Source organism: Myotis daubentonii, chromosome 14, assembly GCF_963259705.1.
Source record: "Myotis daubentonii chromosome 14, mMyoDau2.1, whole genome shotgun sequence".
NCBI classification, from domain to species: Eukaryota; Metazoa; Chordata; class Mammalia; order Chiroptera; family Vespertilionidae; genus Myotis; species Myotis daubentonii.
The window spans coordinates 43,488,081-43,510,877 of record NC_081853.1 but is presented as its reverse complement, the minus strand read 5'-3'; the positions used below and the strand labels follow the sequence as shown (position 1 = coordinate 43,510,877).

The 22,797-nt window shown below is 35.2% G+C and overlaps 1 protein-coding gene across 4 annotated transcripts in view; it reads left to right on the top strand.

Annotated features, from left to right (window-relative positions):
• SLC4A7 (solute carrier family 4 member 7) overlaps nt 1-22,797 on the top strand; it is an 89,478-nt gene that overhangs the window by 46,574 nt on the left and 20,107 nt on the right. For 3 of the 4 annotated variants that reach the window (XM_059664117.1, XM_059664115.1, XM_059664116.1), the window contains exons 7-15: nt 4,420-4,535; nt 6,446-6,603; nt 8,338-8,425; nt 10,136-10,282; nt 12,849-12,955; nt 15,158-15,332; nt 18,910-19,043; nt 20,198-20,443; nt 22,490-22,595. In XM_059664117.1, the coding sequence (XP_059520100.1) occupies nt 4,420-4,535; nt 6,446-6,603; nt 8,338-8,425; nt 10,136-10,282; nt 12,849-12,955; nt 15,158-15,332; nt 18,910-19,043; nt 20,198-20,443; nt 22,490-22,595 (1,277 nt within the window). Of the gene's footprint in view, nt 1-4,417; nt 4,536-6,445; nt 6,604-8,337; nt 8,426-10,135; nt 10,283-12,848; nt 12,956-15,157; nt 15,333-18,909; nt 19,044-20,197; nt 20,444-22,489; nt 22,596-22,797 lie in introns of all 4 variants that reach the window. The other variant, XM_059664114.1, reaches the window with a different exon arrangement.

The following is a 22,797-nucleotide window of genomic DNA, read 5'->3' as shown; positions in this document are numbered from 1 at the left end:
GTTCAGGAAAATGTAGACGTTTTGATACTAATCTTTTAAGTTGCCATGATTTTTAGAAAACGGTGGCTTTTCTTATGCATTAAGGTGAATGAACACATTGTGCATAAATGATAATGAGGTGAAGTGCCTTTTATCTATTCTTTGGTGCTTTTCTCCAAAGAATGCAGTATATTTTAGCCTTTTTGACAATAATAGGATCTAATGTTCTTTTTCTCATTTTGTTTGAGACGATTGATGTTCCCTAAGGACTGCCTCGAGTCATCATTATTTCTAAATTAGTATTATATTTTGGAATAGATTTTAGTTGTCTATTATTTAATTAATGTCATAACTATCTTTCTATTTCACAAATGAAGAACATTAAGACTTAGAGATGTTAAAATCATACTGTAAATGACCAGAGCAAGGACTTGAGCTCAGATCTACCTGGAACAAAATCTATATTTGTTTATACTGATATCTTAGTAACACTGAATATTTCTTGTTTTGCCACCTCCTATGTTGTTAATAATGAGGGCCTACCAATTTTATCTAGGGAGGAAGTGACATATGGGTCTCAACAGCTTATTAGGCCATGCTGTTAAGGGATAAAAGCAGCAATTAACTGAGAATTGAGGAACAAAGTTCTTTTCCTTCTCTGCAGTTGGTATGCCAGGAGATTTACCAGCCTTTCTAAAGGAAAAGAAATTAGAATGGAAGATAGAGAATCTCTAAAGATAAGAAAAAGCTCACAATTACTGTTTAAGAAGACAGCTATAGAAGGTATTCGTATGTAATGAAAATAATAGGAGCGGCTATATATTATTCTGTGTTTAATTACCTTTGGTGTTTAAAGCACCTGGAAACTATAGTTTAGTTTTCTTGAAGTCTGATGTGATGTCAGAGGAGGAAGTAGGTGGCCTCGGCATAATTTTGGAAAGACGAATGTCATAGATATTTGTGTGATGGGTCATGCTTTGTTCATGCCCGGAGTTGAAAAGAACGTGGCGTTTCCCATTAGTGGTTCGTTCGGAGAGTAATTATGTAAAAGAGGTAGACTCATTTCTAGTTTTGTAACTATCTTCTAACTCGGTGATTTTCAACCAGTGTGGTGTGGCACAAGAATTTTCTAAACATTCAATACCTGACTGTTTAGTCAGGGGGACTGACCTTTTGTTCCTTGGATTGTCAAATGAAAAAATGACAACAGCTATCATGACAGTAGCTCTCTGGTGTGAATGCCCGGTCTTGAACCATAAACATATCGATCATATAATAGATTTGATTCTTACTAGTCACGTCACATAATAATAATAGTGCGGTTGCATCTGATTGGTTAATTCTTGGTACCAGGAGTCCTTATACAAGTCTAGGACCCGATTTTTAAAAAAGTCACTTTGGAGCAAAAGGGTAGGTAATAACTATTATTATAGTTTTTTATCGTAAGTCGAAGTTACACCTGCTTTTTTTGGTCAGATAAGCAAATATATTTTTTCGTGTGCTGCAGAATTTTAGTAATTAGTTTATGTGTACCATGAAATGAAAAAAGTTGAGAAACACTGTTCTAACTCAAGATTTCTCAGCCTCAGCACTGTTAACATTTTGGGCTGGACCCTTCTTTGTTTCAGGGCCTGTGCTGTGCACAGTAGGATGTTTAGCAGCATTCCTGGCCTTCCTTCCCTACCTATCAGCAGCACTCCCTAGCTGTGACAAACAAAATGCCTCTAGACATTGCCTCTTGGGGGACAAAATCTTTCCAGATTGTGAACCGTTGCTCCAACTGCTTTTACTTGCAAACTTTTAATGACAGAAAACTCTTGATAACTTTGATTTATCTTTCTCTAGTATGATTGTTGAATCTCAGTACTAATATTATATGTACATATACTCACATTTTTTCATTTTTCTTAAAGCAAAGAAATATGGTCCTTCTGAGTTATCTATGCTAATGGTAGTTTGAACTTTGGGGACCTTACTCATTTAATTCTGAGCTCTAGGAATTTATTGCAGGAGCAGGGAGATTGCCTTTACTGATTGAGAAAACAGCTTTAGCTTACTTAGCTGAGATTGTGAAGGGTTATCTAGAGAAGATAATGGTGGGAAACTAACACATACCTGGCATGGCAGTTTTTACAGGTGAAGATGGCCAGGTTAACTAAGTGACTTCAGGTCACATCTGGCTTTACCAGCAGGTAGTTCCATATCATTTCTTCTTCCCATTCCTACCTTATCTTTACTTTCCCCCATAACCTTCTTCTTATTCCATTCTTCTCTCCAAAGTCTGTTTGCTGAGACTGCTCTGGAAAACTATGCACATGTCCTATTTGATTACCCATCTACAGATTGAATATTTTTAGTAGTTACAAGTATAGATGCATTGATGCTCTGTTGTACTTGCTGCCAGGGCCTTAATGATATTCATCATTGTGTGGGAGTTGGTGGAAACTACTGAAAATACTAGTTAACGTTTTTCCCCTCTTGGGCATGTATTTTAATAAAAAGACTGTCATCTGGAAGTTGAGGGACAAAGGTCAAAGAAGAGGAATCTTAATGACTTTTTTGTACGAAGCTAAAATGCTGAAAAAATAAGTTTTAGGAAGCATTTTATTTATTTCAGAATTCTCTAACACTTCCAGAGAATGAGCATGTGGCTGAATAGATTGGATGTGCTTTTTCATACTGAGATTTTGGGGCCACAGTGATATCTTAGTTTAGGTATTTAATAGAGAAGTGGATATTACAAAGGTCTTCTCCCACTGAGTTTTAACAGTAAACCCGAATGACTTAAAGTTATTAGTGGAATGTTATCTTCTAGAAAAATGAAAACTTAGATGCATCAAATATATGTGGTGTGAGTTCCTGTGGGTCACTAGATTGCCCTGTGAGTGGTAAAATCTGTCATAAGTCTTGTGCCTTTTCTCCTGTGATACTTAGTGTTTTATATTCTTGAACTAGAAATCTTAGGTGCTTTGAGAAAATGAAGTATACCTAATGGTAGAAACCTGGATTGTACTTTAAAATTTTTGAGATTTGAGCTTTTTGCAAAAGTCATAGTGGTAACAATTGGTTATATGCTACTGGATGTTGTTAGGTTATTTTATTGTTGTGAAATGTTGCTGCTGACTGTGCCTTGAAATGAGCATACTAATGCTGGGACATGTCATTCAAACAAGCTCATTTTATAGAACATATATCTATCATTTCTAATCTAAACAAACTAATTTTATAAGTTTATCTGCATCTTAGAGGTTGCGTGACTGTGAGTTAGTCACATGGCTTACAAAGTGGCAGAGTGCTTATTTCAACACAGGTCTGTTTAATTAAAAAACCCTTCCTCTTTAGCCCTAGCTGGTTTGGCTCAGTGGATAGAGTGTCAGCCCATGGAGGGAAGGGGTCTGGGTTTGATTCCAGTCAAACGTATGTGCCTTGGTTGCAGGCTCCATCCCTGGCCCTGATCACATTGATGTTTCTCTCTCTCTCTCCCTCTCCCTTCCACTCACTCTAAAAATATCAATGGAAAAAAATATCCTCGGATGAGGATTAACAAAAAAAAACAACAACACACAAAATCCCTTTCTTCTTTATAAATAGTGATTATACAAAACATCACTATTGCCGAAACCGGTTTGGCTCAGTGGATAGAGCGTCGGCCTGCGGACTGAAGGGTCCCAGGTTCGATTCCGGTCAAGGGCATGTACCTGGGTTGCGGGCACTTCCCCATTGGGGGATGTGCGGGAGGCAGCTGATCGATGTTTCTCTCTCATCAATGTTTCTAACTCTCTATCCCTCTCCCTTCCTCTCTGTAAAAAATCAATAAAATATATTTAAAAAAACAAAAAACATCACTATTATAAAGTTGTATTGTTTTAGGAATAATGACAGTCGGCAGCACAAATGTTACCCAACAGAAGTGAAAATTATTGAGGAAACTGTTATGATTGTGGAACATTGTGGTACATTTAACCTACATTTAGTTGATGTAGCTCTTAAATTTTCCCACATTACACTTAGGATTTGATTTATCAGAAAACTTATATTGTTATTAATGCAAGCATGTGAAGTTTAGTTAGGCATCAGTAACCTCTGCAGTTCACATGTATGTTAGCTATATTGGAAGTGTAATCTCTAAACATTTGTAGTAGTAATCACACTCACATCTTCCCTCTTCTGTGGTTCTGCACCTACTCACTTTTTCTTTTTGCAAAGGTCACCATTTTTGTAATTGTATTATTAAAAATGTTAAGATGTATAGCTTTAATATTGCTTAAAATGTTATTTTGGTCTTGCTGGCTTGTTACTAACACTTGGCACTTTTTTTTTTTTTTTTTTTTTTTTTTTACCTTGCACATTTGCTTTTAATAAACCATCACTTTCAGGAGAGGAGCAGAATCAGTGAATTTTCTCCTTACTAATTTGGAATTTGTTTATTCTCGAATACAGGTATTTTGGCCTCTCCACAGTCTGCACCTGGAAACTTGGACACTAGTAAAAGTGCCGAAATTAAAGGTAATGGAGGTGGAGGAAGCAGAGAAAATAGTACTGTTGACTTCAGCAAGGTAATTCTGTCATTCACCATACATTTTCCTAATCATTCTTAAGAAAATCGCTAGCAGTGAGCCTTTATTAACATTGATTATAATAATTTAATAGACCGATGCTTACAAACCTGCCTGTGATGCTTGTGATAGGTTAATTTAAGGTCCGAAATTGTGAGCAAGATAACAGTCTCGGAGCACTTAATATCATTATATCTTACTAGTTTTAGAAATTCTGACTAAAGAATATGTGAATGATACGGTATTTTCATCCATAGCCACCCACAGATACCATGAAACTTCAGTACCTTTTGAATTCTAGTTATTTGTTCTGGAGATACCACTACTAGAAAGATTAATTCTGGGAATGATGTTATAGCAATGGTAGTGAATTCAGCCTTTTTCTAGCTGTAACGTGATTCCAGAATTACTGTCTAATGGCATCAGTAGTAGGCACATTCAGGGTAGTACGGCTGCAGACCATGTCAGTACTTTTTGGAATGTCACTGGGAAGCATATCGGCGCTTCCCCCATGGGTAGGTAAAGGCATGGATTTAAAAACAGAAAATGTATTTTTTAAAAAGGGGCAAAAACTACAAGTTCAAACTACAATAGAATTTAAAGAGTACTTTATGACTACTTCCGCATAATTGATTCTAAAGGCCATTTTAATGTAATGCTGTTAAATTTAATTTGCTACAGGACTTTCAATGCTTTAATATTTTTGTATCCAATGTCATTTAATTAAATGTGATTATTCCAAGTAAGATTTGTTCAGTCTTTCATAATGCAAAGCATAGATCGCATTTTGCAGAAAAGGAGTTTAAATGACCATCTGTGCTATGCAACTTTGCTGCGTTTCGTGCTCTACAATCATAGAAAGCCTTGCATATGGGACATTGACTCTACAAAGAGGCTGTTGTGCTAACTCGGTTATATTTTTACTGGTGCTCCTGTTATTTCAGATGAGTGAAAGTGTTCAGGGACTAAATTCAAGTTATTCTTATGAAATGAGTCCATGAGTATAGTTTACGTTATAGATCTCCTCTAGACATGGCAGATGCCATTTATTTTTGTTCCTCTGTCACAGTTTTGCTTTTTTTTTTACTTGGCCCATCCTTGTGTACACCTCCTGTCTGCTGTTGGGCAGGAGTCTGCCTCCTGGCACTGTAGTTGTGGCACACTGGGTGTGGGACTCAAGAGGCCCGCTGTAAGTGCTGCTTTCTTGTTAATGGATAGCCCTGTAAGTGGTTGTTTAGTGACTTGTGTGAAACTGTGTATAAATGACAAAGTTCCCATGCTTCAATATTCTGTGTGTGACCTTTCCTTGGTAATTATACACAGACAACCAAATTTGATTATATGGCACTACCATATATTTATACCAGTAATGGCTATTTATTTTCATTTTAAATAAAAAATTAAAACAAAATCCCCCCCCCCCCCCCATTTAGTGAAAATACTGGGGAATGCCCAGAGTTCTTTAAAATAGGACTTATAAAAAAGACAAAGGGACCAACTCATTTCAAAGATGAAGTAATAGATTATCATGAAGTGAATATTTTTTAGCACTGTGTATAATTTCATGAACTTTTGCTACTTTGTGAACTATACTTTTGTCTTTAATTTTTAATGAATAGTGCTGTGTTCATTGAAAATTTTTTTTCTCGTTTCCATGTTTGATAATTTAGATCTCTGAAATAGTAAAGATTATGATAGTTGAAGCAATTGGGAGTATTTTTTCCTAGATGTATTTTGCTTGCCTTTTTTGTATTTGTCTACTCTCCATCCTTTGTGAGAATTTCAGGATTTATATCTTCTTTAGATCACCAGTTTAGTCTTGAAGGCATATTTTCTTTCCCGTTTCCCTCTAAATAGTCTTATAAACACCATGTAAATTTTATTTTAAATGATTATTTATTTGTCAATAGGTTGATATGAATTTCATGAGGAAAATTCCTTCGGGAGCTGAGGCATCCAATGTTCTGGTGGGAGAAGTAGACTTTTTGGAAAGACCGATAATCGCGTTTGTGAGACTGGCTCCCGCTGTTCTCCTCTCAGGGCTGACTGAAGTCCCTGTTCCGACCAGGTAAAGAGTTCATTCCAATGAACGTGCTCTCAACATGTCCAAAATATAAGTTTTTTCATACTGAAGGAACATGTTCCATTATGTATGTAGTAAAATATCATTTTAATTATTAATGTTGCCATTGTTCCAAAGGCTTTGACTACTAGGGGATAAAAGTATGATCTCTCTTTTTATTTTTGAATAACTTATTTTTATTGACTTTAGAAAGAGGAAGGAAGGGAGCGTTGGAGAGAGGGGGAGAGAGAGAAACATTGATTGGTTGCCAGAACTGGGGATCGAACCCAAAAACTGGGTATGTACCCTGACCAGGAATGGAATCCGCAACCTTTTGGTGTATAGGATGGCAGTCCAATCAACTGAGCCACACCAGCCAAGGCCAAACTCTCTTCCTAAAACTAAAAAAACAAAGGGGTAGGGGGAAAGAGTATATCTATAATACTTCAACAATAAAGATAAATTAAAAAAAATAATTGCAGCATGAAAACTTATTTCATTGATACCTTTATAAGAATTTTGTTATCTCAGGAGTTTTGGTTTAAAAAGTGGTACATTTTAGATATATGATCTGTGCAGGCACTGGAGTCAGAGAAAATGGAGTTGAATTTTTGCATTTCCACTTCTGTGGGAGGGTCAGACCTGACATAAATTTTCTAAGCTTCATTTGTAAAATGAGGATAATAATACCTTATAGTTGATTAAATTGATAATGCCCCTGAATTAGGCAAAGAGCTTTGTTCTGACCTGACCAGAATCTTTTGTTCAAAATACATTATGAGTAAAAATAAAAATAGGGGTAATATCCATATGAATAATTACCAAGTTGTGCTATAAAGAGTAATCAGTTCCTTAGCTATTGACTGTATAAAATTAATTCCAAATGAGAATAATTTAAAAATATTTAAAAATTATTTTTATAATAGTAAATCTGAGGAATTAATTGCAACTTGATTGAAATGTACATGCCTATTTTCAATATGCTTTACTGAGGTGCATTAATGGTGTAGTATTAAGATAAATGAGAAAAATAATTCTATAGATTCACATTTACATTCTCATAAAATAGGAAGATGAATACTTCTAGTTTGGATAAGTGTAAATATTAACATTTTATTGTCATTAATAAGGACATAATTAAATAGGAAGTTAATTACTTTTTATTTAGTCACTAAATAAATAAAATAAAAAAGTAATAGTTGGTTTGGTGATAAATTTGGAGCTATAGATAAAAATTCATTTTCCTTCCAAAGGAATTAGTTCCTTTTTTACTACTATACTAATATTAGTCTTAATCCAGATTATATTTTGAGGATTTGTGGATTTTTTTGTGTATACTCTTTAATTATTTTACTAGGCAAACCTTTTAAGTACTTCAATGAAATTGGTATTCACTAATTTATTTATTTATTGTCAAACAGACCAGAGAAAATTGTTTACTCAAATTCAAAAGAATATAGAAGATGGGAATTTTTAATGTAAAACACTCAATTTCTAAATTACTGTCTTACCCTAAGAAAGATGGAAAGTGATAAGTTAGTAGGAAGTTAATTATGAATGCCTTTCTTAGTTCTGTGATCTGCTTTAGGCTGAGTAGAGTTGCCAACTTTTTTCAGTGATTGGGGTGGGCAGATGATCAGTGTTTTTGTGTTGATATTTCAGTGATTTTTTTTATGATTGCTGAGATTTATGTGTGTATGTTGTTTATGTTTAAATGTGTGTATTTTAATGTTTTCTTAGGTTTTTGTTTTTGTTACTGGGTCCAGCAGGCAAGGCACCACAGTACCATGAAATTGGAAGATCAATAGCCACTCTCATGACGGATGAGGTAATTACATACCCTTTGAAGTGGACACTGATTATGAAGCGTATACTATATAAAGCCCCTTTTGAAGTGGAATTTCAAATCCTTTTGGACACCAATTATGAAGCATATAATATTTATTATAGTTCTCTTTTATAGCGATGCTTAAAAATTGACCTTGCTATATATAATATTTTATCTCATATTCACTCTTTTTGTTAATTGAATTTATTGGGGTGATATTGATTAATAAAATATATAGGTTTCAGGTATATCTCATATTCACTCTCTTCAACTGTTTTGCCTTTGTTACAGTCTTCAGGACGATTCTGTCAGGATCAGCGGATATTTTTTTATTTTCTCCCCTACATTTGAAATTATTGATTACCTTCTAGAAATTATCTTCATCCTGGATTTTAGGATATATTTTCTTTTGGGTTTTCTTGGGGCTTTGTCTTTTTCTCTTTCCCCCCTTTTTTTTCTCTAGTTTCTTTGTTAAATTTGTGAACTTCACCTTTGACCATGACCTGTATTGATCAGGACTTCTCTCTCTTTTGGAGAGGCTCCAGCCATCTCTGCCGTGTGCCCCTAAGGTATCTGAAACCCCAATTACCTGCACCTGACCTCCTTTGTCTGTCCTGTCTCAAACAGTTGGTCACCACATTCTGTTGATCTTACCTCCTTAATATCTTTAGCATCTAACCTGCCACCTCCACTGCCACTTCTCTGGTTTACACTCTACCTTCTTCTCTTTGGTGATTAAAGTGGACTTTCCGAATCTTAGCATAGTCTCCTCCACACTACCAATTACATGCAGATTTCAATATATCATTATCTTGATCCATATATGTCAATGCCATCTTGTTATATACTTATGTTTAAACCTAAAATTTTTGCCATTGTCTGAATAGGGTCTGTCTGATCTGGCCTCTGCATACTTCTTGAAACTCATATCCTCCCCCATTTTCCCTGGCCACATTAGTTCCCCTTTTGTTCCTCAGATGTGTCATGTTCTTTTCTGCCTTTGGTCCTTACAATGGTTATTCCCTTTGCCTGAGTTCTCTTCTACCATCTCTTCCCTCTGTATGGGTTTGTCCCTTATTTCATTCACATTTCTCCTACAGGGTTACCTCCTGTAAGACTTTCATTCACCTGTTTTATTTTTATCACAGCATTCATTTTTACCTGCAATTATGTATTTATGCAATTAACTTCTTTCACTATCTTGCTCCCTAGGGCTCTGGAGTACAGGGACCTTGCCTTATCTGTCTCCATTGCGCTCTCCAAGTGTTTAGAATTGTGCCTGGCAAATAGTAGGCACCCAAGTAAATATAAGCGATCAAATAAATTAAGTGTTTAAGTAAAGTTGATTGTACATCCATGATTATTGGTTTAGGATAAATGACATTTAATATCCTAGAAGTGGAAAGACAGGCTGCAGTATTTTATTCAGTAATGAATTGCTGAGTATTTCCCATGTAAAAATTTATCTTTTTAAAAATTATTTTGCCTTAACACATCACTATTTTATTTTGTTTTATTATTACTGATAATTCATCTGATAATACTAATAATGGGTTATTTTTTATAGTTATTACCCAGGGTGGAATAAGAGGTTAGGTAATTATCTTTATTGTATACTTATTCATGTTATCTGAAGTGGATTTACCTTGTATAGAACTTTCTTTCAACTTTAAAATTCTTTTACTCAGTGTTTTTTTCCCCCTCCTTTAGATTTTTCATGATGTAGCTTATAAAGCAAAAGACAGAAATGACCTCTTATCTGGAATTGATGAGTTTTTAGATCAAGTAACTGTCCTACCTCCAGGAGAGTGGGATCCTTCTATACGCATAGAGCCACCAAAAAGTGTTCCTTCTCAGGTAAGAGTCCATACAGTATTTGAGGTACGTTTACAACATTAAAAAAAAATACTTTATACATTTAAAAGAAATTTTTTTATTGACTTCAGAGAGAAAGGGAGAGGGAGAGAGAGATAGAAACATCAATGATGAGAGAGAATCATCAGCTGCTTCCTGCATGCCCCCTACTGGGGATCAAACCCGCAAACCAGGCACGGGCCCTTGACCAGAATTAAATCTGGGATCCTTCAGTCCGCAGGCCAACGCTCTCTCCACTGAGCCAAACCAACCAGGGCTACTTTATATATTTTTAAAAATCAAAACTGTATATAACACTCAGAGAAGTTATACCCTGATATGTCCCCTTGATGTTCTCATCTCTGTACCACCTTCTGTGGGCTACCATTTGTTACTAGGTTTTTGTTTATCCTTCTAGTTTTTATTCAGTACAAAGAAATATGAACCTACAGTTTTGTTTTCTTCTCTTTCTACCAAAAGTTAATATACTATGTGTACTGTTTGGCACCTTGCTTCTTTTTATATAACAACATATTTTGGTTATCTGATCATTAGAAATATTCCTTGTTCTTTTCTCACCGTTTTGTTGTATCCTGTTTATTGGATATATCATAGTTTATCCTATCCCTCGGCTTAGGATATCTTTGGTCTTTTGCTACAAACCACATCATGGTAGTGATATGCCATATTAGTCTTATGCAGATAGAGCTGTAGGATAAATTTTCAGAAATAGGATTGCTAACTCGCATGGGAGTTATAATTTTAGTAGGTGATTAGCAGAATCTCTTAAGTCAATTGGTCCATAGATTTTTGTGCAATCTTTGTGTTTTGGTATTATCATTATACTTGTTTTATAAAAACTTTTTAAGTTTTTCTTTTTCTGTGTTCTTAAAACTTTAAAATGGCTTGGAATAATTTGGTTCTAAAAGTTGGAAGAATTCTTTTGTAAAGTTTTCTGAGCCTGAATATTTTGTTATATGTTAGGCTTCAACAACTTGCTTATTCTGTGGAAATTGGTTTGTGTGAGCTTTCTATTTTTTCTAAGGTCAGTTTTAGTAAATTATTGTAACGATTTCCCTCTTTTCTGTCAGTTGGAAAATTGTATTTTCCTAGTTTATTTATTGTGTTTTCCTTTATTTCATCAAGGTTTTAAATGTGTTTGTATAGGGTTGTACAGTATAGTCTCTGTCTTTCTTTATAGATATGTATATATATAAATAATTCCCCTCAGTTTGTGAAGTTGCCTCCTTGTTGTGATTGGCTAATGGTTTATCATATTTTTTAAATAGAGCAGCTTAAAAAATATAATTTTAGTTTTTTTTTAATGTATTTTGTTTTTCTAACTCAATTTCTGCTTTTTAGTTGTTTTATTTCTTTCAGGAAAGACTTTCTTTTTCATTTTTTTGTTTTAAAATTTCCTGAGCATAGATGCTTAATTCATTTTTCTTAATAAAATAAAATTGTTTGTTTTCCAGAAAGTCCATGATTTTGTTTTCTTCCTTGAGCTAAGATGTAATTTAGATTTTTATTTTGATATTTTCAAATGGTAATTTTATGATTATAGATAAGTCTTTATACTCTATACATATTGAACATATAAACCAGGTAGTTTTAAGTCATCTAGAGTCTTTGAACCAGGGGATCTCCTGGGATGACCCCACCCACCCCACCTTTCTCTACCTCTCTCTCCCCAATGCTCCTTCTACTTCCCTCCCTCTTCCTCCTCCTGCTCCTTCTCCTTCTTTTTCTCTAATTCTTTCTCGTTCTTTTAGGCCCAAGTAACCAATTAAAAACTCACTCCTTAATGCCCGGCGGCCAATCCGCAGGCGGCCCCGCCCCAGCCCCTCCCAGAAGAGGGGGTGCAGAGGACCCTCAGCCGCTGGGAGAGGCTGGGAGAGGCTGGGAGAGGCTGGGAGAGGCTGGGAGAGGCTGGGAGAGGCTGGGAGAGGCGGCCTGCCTGGCTCACTGCTGCCTGCCGGGCAGCCCGCCCAAAAACAAACAAACAAAAAAACTCACCCCTTTCTTTTCAAGTGAGAATGGTACTCTTGAATTTGTAATAAAATATAATGGGATATTGATTTTTTTATGCTTTTAATAACCCTTGTGCTCTTTATATCTTAAGGGAAGTATCTTAGTAAAAGAAAACTTGCATGTACATTTTTCTTAATGTTAAGTACATTTTTAGTAGTTAACATGAGCAGTATTTTAAAAATTCTGGTAAGAGCAATGCTTTTATTGGCTATTTATGTTCCTGTTGCTGAATAGTAATGGTGTGTATGAATGTGTTTTATAGTGTATTTGATAATTAGAGTATAAAATGGAGCAAGCTGAGCTTGAATTTAGAAATATTAGTAGACAAATATTGGCTTCTGTTTTAAAGTAGAGCTTATTTAAAGTAGAAGCTGATGTTAGGAAGCATCTTTTTTCTAGGAGCACAGCACGCGCGCATGCACAAACATGTGTATATATATCCAGTAAGAGATCTCATGCTCCCTCTGAATTGAAGAAGCCATCTCAGCCTTCCTAAATAAACATTCTGAAAGTGTGTTTTTGTGTGTGTGAAATGCAGGAAAAGAGAAAGATTCCTGTATTTCCCAATGGATCTGCCCCCAGCTCGGGTGAAACTCATAAAGAGGCTGCTGACCATGCTGGGCCTGAGCTACAGAGAACTGGACGGTGGGTACAAATACTGATACAATGTGGGTGTCTTTGGAGACTAGGGTTTGATGAAAAGGCACAAAAAGTCTTTTTCTTTGCAAGTATTTGAACCTAACCTTACATGGTATATTTTTATATTAAAAAAATGCCTTATTGTATAGGTATGTGATGTTGAAGGAAATTAATATATATTTGAAGATAATTTTACTAGTATATACTTGGGTTCTGTATACCAAGCTTTAATTTATAATGAAAATATGCACCATGTTAAGAATGTTGTACAGTTATATAGTAGGTTAATTTACAAAAAGGTTTTTAAAGAAAGTGTCAAGTTCTATTATAATTCTCCTTATGAAATTAGAGAATTATGGAAACAGAAAGGAATTATAACCAAATTTTTGTGTGTGTGTGCATAGACTTAATTCTCTTAAAAGGGCATCATATCATACGATAATGTAAAATTAGACAAGTATAATTAATCCATGGTATTGATCTCTGGAAACCTAGTTAGAAAAATTGTTGAAGTTGTTCATTTTTGGGGAATAAAGAATATATTGTCAGGTGTAAACATTGCCTTAAAATATTTTGTAGAAGTAGAGAAATGTTGTTTTACTTTTTATGTAGAAAAGCATGGGATATTGATAACCTTTTGTCCACTGGTGGTCTCTGTAGAAGTAAATATTGAATCTTGAATATTTATTTAAAAAGCAGGATATCTTATACAGTATTAGGGATAGTAATGACATGCCTAAATAATAGTACATAGAAAAAAAATAACATGGTATACTAAATATAAACTTTAGAGAAGCTTAAACTCACAATTAATCCATTGACTAATATATTAGTCTCTGTGAATATAATAGGGTATAAGATTGTCCCCATGCAAGAGGTGTTGGTCTGATACTAGCTATTGTTATTATTATTTCCTCAAACTTCCAATTGAGATAGGATTGACACATATGTAACACCTTAATCAATAAAGAAAAAAAATTGAGATAGGATTAGTCACTGAGAAGTGCTAAGGCCCCCATTGATCTCATGGTCACTCATCTGAAAGCTTTATATAAGCTGTTAAATAATCAATTATTGATTTGATGGTGTGATTTTACTTTTAGATTATCATTGGCACCTTTATTATTGCAAGTTAATTCCCCTTGCTGTCAGATTATCTATAGGGTAACTTCTTCCACTTGTCAGTGTGTGCTTAGGATCTAGTTCACTATTAACTTAAAAAAAAAAAAAAAGCTAGGAGGGTAAAGCTTGAAACATCCAAAGCATTTGAAAGCATAAGATTAATTTTTTTGGAGTGTTTTTACAGTAGGGATTTGAACGGTTATATATATTTTGAGTCACAAAACGTTTTTGAATTATCGATTTGTCGCAAGTATTTATTGAATACTTATTATGTCCCAGGCAGTGTTCTTAGCCACAAGATGATGACACTGAATAAGAAAAAGTCTGCTCCTCACAGAGCTTATATTTTAGTGGAATGCTTTCAAGTTACCTGTATCCAAAAGTTTGACTTAAAAAAAACCTCACACATTGAAATGACACACACAGCTTTGATGTGCAAATATAGATTTTTATATTTATTAAAACTTGCTAGTTAATATGTGCACTAGTTTGACTACAAATAAAGTAAATTGCATACACTGAAGTACTTTTTAGGCTTTTTTCCTGGACCAGAAATATTTATACTATTCAAGTGCTAATTTAAAAAGTAATTGAAATTATTTAATTTACAACTGAGTGGATCTATGCACAGCATACTCTATTTATATTAAAGGGTATTTTGGGGGGCTTATTTCTGACACTTGCCTTTAAGATTTATAGTGTAGATAATAATTATTAGAATTGTTTATGCATATTTTCATGAATGGGTGGTTAGGTTTTATTTACTTTTATTGTACATTTTCTTGCCCATTTGTGTCTGAAATTACATTTACTCATATAAAATCATTTGCCTGCAGTTTTTTCAGTATGTAGTCCATGAAATATAGATGTTTATGTCTCTTAACTTAATGAGATCGACCTTTCCTCTACCAGTGGGTTAGATTAAATGAGTATATCTTCTGTAATTTATACCATGATTTAAATAGGATATTACTTTTTGTTGACAAAACACTAGACACCAGCAGTTTTATGTAGCCCATAGTTTTAGATTGCAATAGCTAGAATCCTCTAGTGTACAGTTTGACGAGTTTCATCTCACCTATTTAGGCTTTTTGGTGGTTTGATACTTGACATCAAAAGGAAAGCACCTTTTTTCTTGAGTGACTTCAAGGATGCATTAAGTCTGCAGTGCCTGGCCTCGATTCTTTTCCTATACTGTGCCTGTATGTCTCCTGTAATCACTTTTGGAGGGCTGCTTGGAGAAGCTACAGAAGGCAGAATAGTGAGTACAAAGATTGGTAGCGGCCAGGCTCTTAGCTCTTCAGAGGCAAGTGTCTGTGTGCATTTGTCTCACTATTCCTACTTTTATCCGAAGAGTCTACCCACAGCATGATTAACCTGTCCAAAAGCAGACTTCCCCCAAAGGTAATTGCTATGGAAAACATGGGGAAGCCATATGAACAGGAGAAGATGCACAGTTGAGGTAAAAAACAAAAATAAAATTAAAAGAAGAAGAAAAAGAAGAAGAAAAGTTTATCCTGGCTTGCTGGATGAATGGTTTTATAAATTGAGTAAAAGGCTTTGTTGTCTGTCTGGGGGAGAAGGGTCTGGTGGGGGGAGTCTGCTTGAACTGAGTCCGGGTGGGTTGTGGGTGGAGGATTTTATCACTGGGGCTACGTCACATCCTGTAAGGCATCATAGGATTAGGTACAGCCATGTGAGTGATATTTACTCATCAGCCCTGGCGGGTAGGCCCGGACTAGACTGTTTGGAAGAAGAGAACATAATTGTGGACAAATGATGGATTTTTGAAGTGGTGCTTGCTTTAATTTTGCTGTTAACTAAATTTGTGTGAAAGTAGTCAAAGCTTGTCATTGGAAAGTATAACTGAAACCTGCATCTGTAATTTGACATGACTGAAATGAAAGTTTTTATGCTTTTTGTTCTTGACTAAAATGAAAAGTTTTTATGTGTTTTTTTTTCTTTCGTTTTTGTTTTGATCTTGGTAATAATTGTATTAGGGGCTGTGGGAGTATAACTGAATAGTGCTTTGTAAAATCTTGAAGACAAGTTTTTGTTTATATATTTTAATGGCTTTTAAATGAGATGATTTGTAATTCTTAAGTGTATTTTATTTAATTATATTTACTCTTGGGGAGAAAATTGACTTTATTTTTTATTTTTTTACAAATAAAAGGTTAAGAAATAGTCAAAGCTAAGTAGTGATATTTTTTAATTAAAGTATTTCATGAGCTGAACAGGAGATAAAACTGACAATTGAAATTTCCTTTCAGCTCAGTTTATTTTCAGTTACTTAGATAATATTCCCTGACTCCGTAATCACTGTATTAAAGGCATATAATTTTTTGTAAGTTGCTTCATGTGCTGACATGAATTGTACATGTAACTCTGCTGGTCCCCATGGAATTGTGTCTCATCTGTTTCCATCATGGAAATACTGCTTTGCTCTTGCACTGTGACTGTCTCTCTTTGCCTACCCATCTCATCCTGCCATCTAATGCCATGTGCTTGTGATAGTGCGTTAGGTACCGGAGGAATATAGACGAGTGTTACACGAGCACACAACTTCTGTCCTCCATGATCCTAACCTAAGGGGGAAAAAGACTAGATAGTACATTACCATGTCCTGGGTGCTGGGCCACGCAGGAGTCAGATCAAGGAAGAGCCGTGGGAGTTGAAATAATGGAAATGGAGAGCTCAGAGTGGGTTATGGAGGAAGGTGGTTTGGAAATGTGTTTGTTTTCAGATGCTTTATGAGAACTTCAACTATAAAAGGAGACGGTAGGAGGAGGAATTCCAGAGTTTGTAGTGATCAGGGAGGAGTGAGTAGATTGGGAGCAGTTGACACAAGTGGGGCTTGAAACTGAGAATAGATGGAGGTAATTTACAGGGAGAGCAGGTGAGGAATGGCGGAGGGATGAGAACAGGAGGAAAATGGCCCAGCATATCAGATACAGGCGCAGTCAAGAGCTCAGGATGAAGTAATTTTGCAAAAACCAAAACAGGTTTTTGAAGAGGACAGACTAGAAGGGAGTGTTTAGTGTCACGGCAGTGGGGAGGTGTGTGGGGAACAGAAGGGTAGGGCTATGGGTGGGTAAAACGGAAACTTCTGAATGTGGGGTGGGGATGGCAGGTAGCAGGGCTGTGACTTCTTTAGGGCAAGACCTGGTTCAGTTTGGGCATGAGCATAGAAATAGTTTTAAAAATAGATCTGGGTAAAGGACCTGGTAAATGTGGCAATAAGGGGTTGGGCATGGTGAAAGGAAGGTCTTCCTTCATGTTGCCGCTTTGCTTTTTCAATACCATGTTGGGAAGGACACCGTAATTTTGTGCCTGTCTGTCCCTGTTAGCATTTCTTTATTTGCCATCTCTTTGCTTTGCTTCTCAAATTTTTTTCCTATTTCTAGATACCATTTAATACGTAAATATGCATATTCTATTTTAACTAAGGATTTTATAATGGCTTAGCAGCATCTTCTAGGACAAACTGCATCCACGGGCAAGAAAAATTCATTTTATACAATTAACAACTAGATTCCTAATATGAACACTTTGAAATTTTGCCAAAAGTCAGGTTTGTTTTTCTACTAAGAGTTAAATAATACTTGTACCGCATATTATTATTTTGTGATTTTAATTTTGGAAGGTGCTGTTTATTGCTGGCAATGAGAATTGCTACCATTTGTTAAGTACATTCTGCAATGCTAGATGCTAGGCTTGCTAGGTTTTTCCCAAAGTTCTCCTGGCTAAAATCACCCCCCTATTCAAAAACGAGAGAAGTTGGGCTCAAAAACTTTTAGGTGTGTCCATGGCGTAACACCTAGTAGGAACCAGTCTTAACACTTCAAATCTGGTTCTCAAGCCCTGCTCTTGGCCTGATGTCATGCTGTTTCCAGTTCCTAGGGGGTTGTTTCTCACAAGCTTCTTTTCCTTGTCTTTACTTACCAATGATGGGCTTTTCTTTTCTTGATAGTGCCCTCCAGTCCATCTTGATCTTTGTGAATGGTAAACTATCCTTTTCCTTCTGATCCCTTCCGTTTGTCTAGTGGCCTAGCCTAACTCCCTTACTACTTAATAATGTAAAGGTAGAATGTAATGTTGGTAGTGGTCTAAAATTGGCTACTAGTTTTGATAAAAAATTTCTCTGAGTCTTTTCATTTTTCTCATTTTATCTTCTGTTACCAAACTTTAATAATAGTAAGATACTTTCTCACTTATGATTGCTGTCAGTTTTATAAAGAGATTTTCCCATCTGTTTTATTTATGTTAAGCATTTCATTTTTGATATCTGTTGTTTAAGCCTATCATATTAGATTAATTTCTTTAAAATGTGTGAAAATTGATCTTTAGAAGTCAATGGGAAAACAATAGTATCACATGTTAATTTCTTATCTGTTTGAAGGAGTCTTTTTCCTAACAGGATATCAAGTATTTAATGTTTTCTATTTTTAAAATGAACTATTTCAGACATACAAAAATATTCAAAATAAGATATATATCTTTGTATTCACCGCAGGCTTAAGAATAAGACATCTGTAGATAGAACTGAAAAATGTCTTCCATTTATTCCTCCCTCCTTGACTCTCACAGTTTTGAATTAAGGTTGATCACAAGTGTTCACTTTTAATATGCAAAACCAAAGCAATTTTCCCTTTGTATTTAAAATGTATTTTTCATTTTCTGTACTTAAAATACAAATTTGAAATTCAAAGTTGTGTTTGCTTTATATTTTTATTTGATTCATATTTTTTATTTTCTAGATGTCTTATATGTATTATCATATGTTAGAGATATATTTATGATTGTTGCTTTTATTCGTTTCTTTTTTCCTTAAACAGAGTGCAATAGAGTCTCTTTTTGGAGCATCATTAACTGGGATTGCCTATTCGTTGTTTGCTGGGCAACCTCTAACAATATTGGGGAGTACAGGTCCAGTTTTAGTGTTCGAAAAAATTTTATTTAAATTCTGCAGGTACGTAATAATTACCTATTTCTCACATGTGTTTGAGTATGTGTATAATTGTATATTATATTGTTTTTAACTTTAGGTGAAAGGACATTATATATTTAATATAGCTGAAAAAGAAGATCTGATCAATATGTCTATTTAATATTTTTGTGTTACTGTGTGGTTGACCCTGCTCTGGCCCCTGTCATCATCTCTACCCCAGTCACTTTGAGTAGAAAATCAGTGGATTTGAGTACTGATAAGCAAATCACTTAAAGGGCAACAAAAATTCTTTGTGCTACAGAATTTCAACTCAGTAAGAACATGTTAGTCTGAATTGTTTATTAGATGGTATATTGGACTTATAAAAGAAGTTTAGGAAGGTGGATCTTGAGGGCTCAAGCTGACTTTATCCCTTGGGCCTTTTCCACAGAGGGAATTGGCACAGTTGAGGGAGATACCCATTTTCACTGGCAGGGCTGACAGTGTGGGAACCATTGCCGGTACTGTGTCTGGTAGACTTGGAATTCGATATTGCCAGTCTTGTTCCTTTTGTGAGATAAATGCAACTGAATATTTTAGCCTGGAGCAACCTGATGCTATTAAATATTGGATCCTCTCACTCCTCTTACTCTGATTCTCTCTTCACTGAACAAACTGATTCTGATCCTGATCTGGCACATGAGATAGACTAATAGAGGATGCAGTTACCTGTAGTAATTTCTCAATTAAATTGAATTAAAAATTGAAGTCACTTTTTCTGTAGATACTGGTGGTAGAGGAGATGGTGGTGGTGATGGCGGTGATGGTGGGGCAGCAGTGTGGTCACCATGTTGACACAAAAGCACCCGGGTCTTCTGAGAGAGTCAGCTTGTCTGTCGTTGACTCCTCATAACTGACTTCTGAAGTGAGGTCTTTGTTTTTTTGAAATGTTTATTGCCTAGCAGATTTTCACTGTAAATCTTTTATGTAAGTAAAATATAACCATTAAGTATGCTAATAAAAAGCTAGTCTTCCTTTGAAGCAGAAAAACACAGCTTCCTTTAGTCATTATTTTGTTGTTCTATGATTTATGACTCTTATGTTGGTTTACTGTTCTTATTGCTTGTGATGACAGTTTTAAGTATAAACACTGTTCCATTAGTGTTGATCGTGTTCACGTTTTTCTTTTTAAACAGAGATTACCAGCTTTCCTATTTGTCTTTAAGAACCAGTATTGGTCTGTGGACTTCTTTCTTGTGCATTGTTTTGGTTGCCACAGATGCAAGCAGCCTTGTGTGTTATATTACTCGATTTACGGAGGAGGCTTTTGCAGCTCTCATTTGCATCATATTCATCTACGAGGCTTTGGAGAAGCTCTTTCATTTAGGAGAAATATATGCATTTAATATGCACAACAATTTAGATGAACTGACCAGCTACTCGTAAGTGTCTCTGATTCCTTCTAATATTAAAGTGCATTTTTTTTGCAGAGATGTCTGAGCCTAAGAATGGACGTTTTTTGCGATGTGATGCTCACTGTACCCAACTAGCCACGTGAAGGTTGACTTGTTACAGATGAGATTTTACCAAAGCACTCAGAGGAAATAAATCCAGTTGAACAGATTCACTTATTTTTATTCTGTAAATGTGATTCTGCATTTGATGGTCTTACATGGAGAAATGTAGTTATCAACAAATAAGAAGAACACAACTTCCTTCCTACTTCCTAAGGCCCAAATCCCTGTACTCTTCTGATTCCTTCTATATGTCTCCTCCATACTCCTTCCCTTGCCTGCCGTGCAAGCTCTGAAATTTGATGGTCAGAGTAGAGAGGGCTATGAAAATTCCTTTTAGACAAGCATGTCAAGCTCAAAGGCTAACTTGGGCCAAATAAACAAGGTTTAAGTTTATGTGGGCCGCAAAAAACAAAAGCTTCAATTTTCATAGAAATGTAGGTTTATTTCAATAGAGATATGCTGAATACAAAGGGTTGAAATAAATGAGTAATTGTTAACATAAAATAATAGAACATTTTCATAACAATTAATATTTTTTCTTGAACATTAACTTAACAGACATTGAATAACTGCACAAATTAATAAGCGTAACGCAAATAAACCTATTTTTCTTGTTCTCCGAAAGCGAAATATTTCCTGTTGCACACACCAAACAAGTCAGTCCACGACTAATGACGCGGCAGTCGGCTGCTAAAATATTTGCTGCTAGTATTAGTGGAGAGAATGGTGCACCTCCGTATAAGGCACATAAGGGAAATGAATGCAACACGATTATAGTAGTCATTAGCCAACATTGTAGTTCGTTATTAATAATTATGTATAACAGGATATTATAAAAATTAAGTTACAAAATTTTTATTAAAACGTTTCTCACTGTTATATTGGCTGGGCCGTAAAAAATATTCTTTGTGGTCCGCGAGTTTGACATGTTTGCTTTAAGACATTGACCTGTTTGAAAATATTAGGTGACACTTTGATGCCGAATCTATTTTGTGCTATCTTCTTTGCTCTTAAACTATTTAAATTTTTTTAATGTTATTTTTTTGTTTCTTTTGCTGCTCCTTTGACCTCTTTGAAGCGTGGTTTTTAGAGTGATGCTTCCTTCTGGTTAACTGAGTAATTACCGTGAACATCATTTGTTCAGCTAACATTCTGTGGGCACGTGCTACGAATGTTGCATAATTTGTGTCATAGTGTTCCTTAACTATTCATATGTATGTAGAAACTGAGGCTCTTGGAGATTAAAATTTGTCTTGGGTCAAACAGCTAGTAAATAAGAGAGCCTGGATTGAATCCAAACTCCAGCCTCTTGCCTCTCCTCAAAGAGCTCATAATTTAATTGGGAATATTCCTGTTTGTTTTCAAGTTTTAAATTCATACTAGCGATTTCTTTGCTTGTGTGTGTGTGTGTGTGTGTGTGTTTTCTACCATTTCTTTTAGGTGGGTGAGTTAGTTCTGGATATGAACTAAAACTATGATCTTCTAATGACTGTTCTAAGCTTGTCCTGATGGAAAACTATGTTACTTCTTTAAGAATGAGCCTTAAGATCAATAAAGGAAGAGTAGGTAGGGCTTGCCAGAGTACAAGGAATTAATGGGAGTATAACTTTTATTGGGAATCTGTGCGTGATGTGTGTGTGGGGATTAAGTACATGAGATTCAGTGGAGAGTAAACTTGCTAAAAATTTTCTCAGATTTTTAAAGAAATTAGTACCCCCTCCCAAAGAGATAGGTCTAACTAGTTTCATTAAGTAACATCTCACTGTTATTTGTACTAGTTACGCTTTATTTATGTAAGCCAAACCTCATTCCATTCTATTGTTTCTGATGTGTTTTCATTTTCCTCTTATTCATGCTTTGCAACATGGAAAAATTAGGAAGTCAAAAGCTACCACTTTGTGGTATCAATTTAATAAAATGTAAACATGAAATACAGGATCCTAAAAATTTCACCCTATTCTAATTTCTCAGATGTGTATGTATTGAACCTCCTAATCCTAGCAACGAAACTCTGAAGGTGTGGACGGAAAATAATATAACGGCACATGATATTTCCTGGGGGAATCTCACTGTCTCTGTGAGTATATTATAAACTAAAGGATTTTGCAACTATTAACCTAGTTCTTTAGCTTTTTCTGAGTAGACCTACATTTTCTTCTTGATTGATGTATATATAGTATGTTTTCAAAACATAGTATTAGGTTGACCAAGTAGGAGTTATCACATTTTTATGTATCATGCCCTAAAAAAGTATAGGCTGAAACAAATGAAGTTGGTAT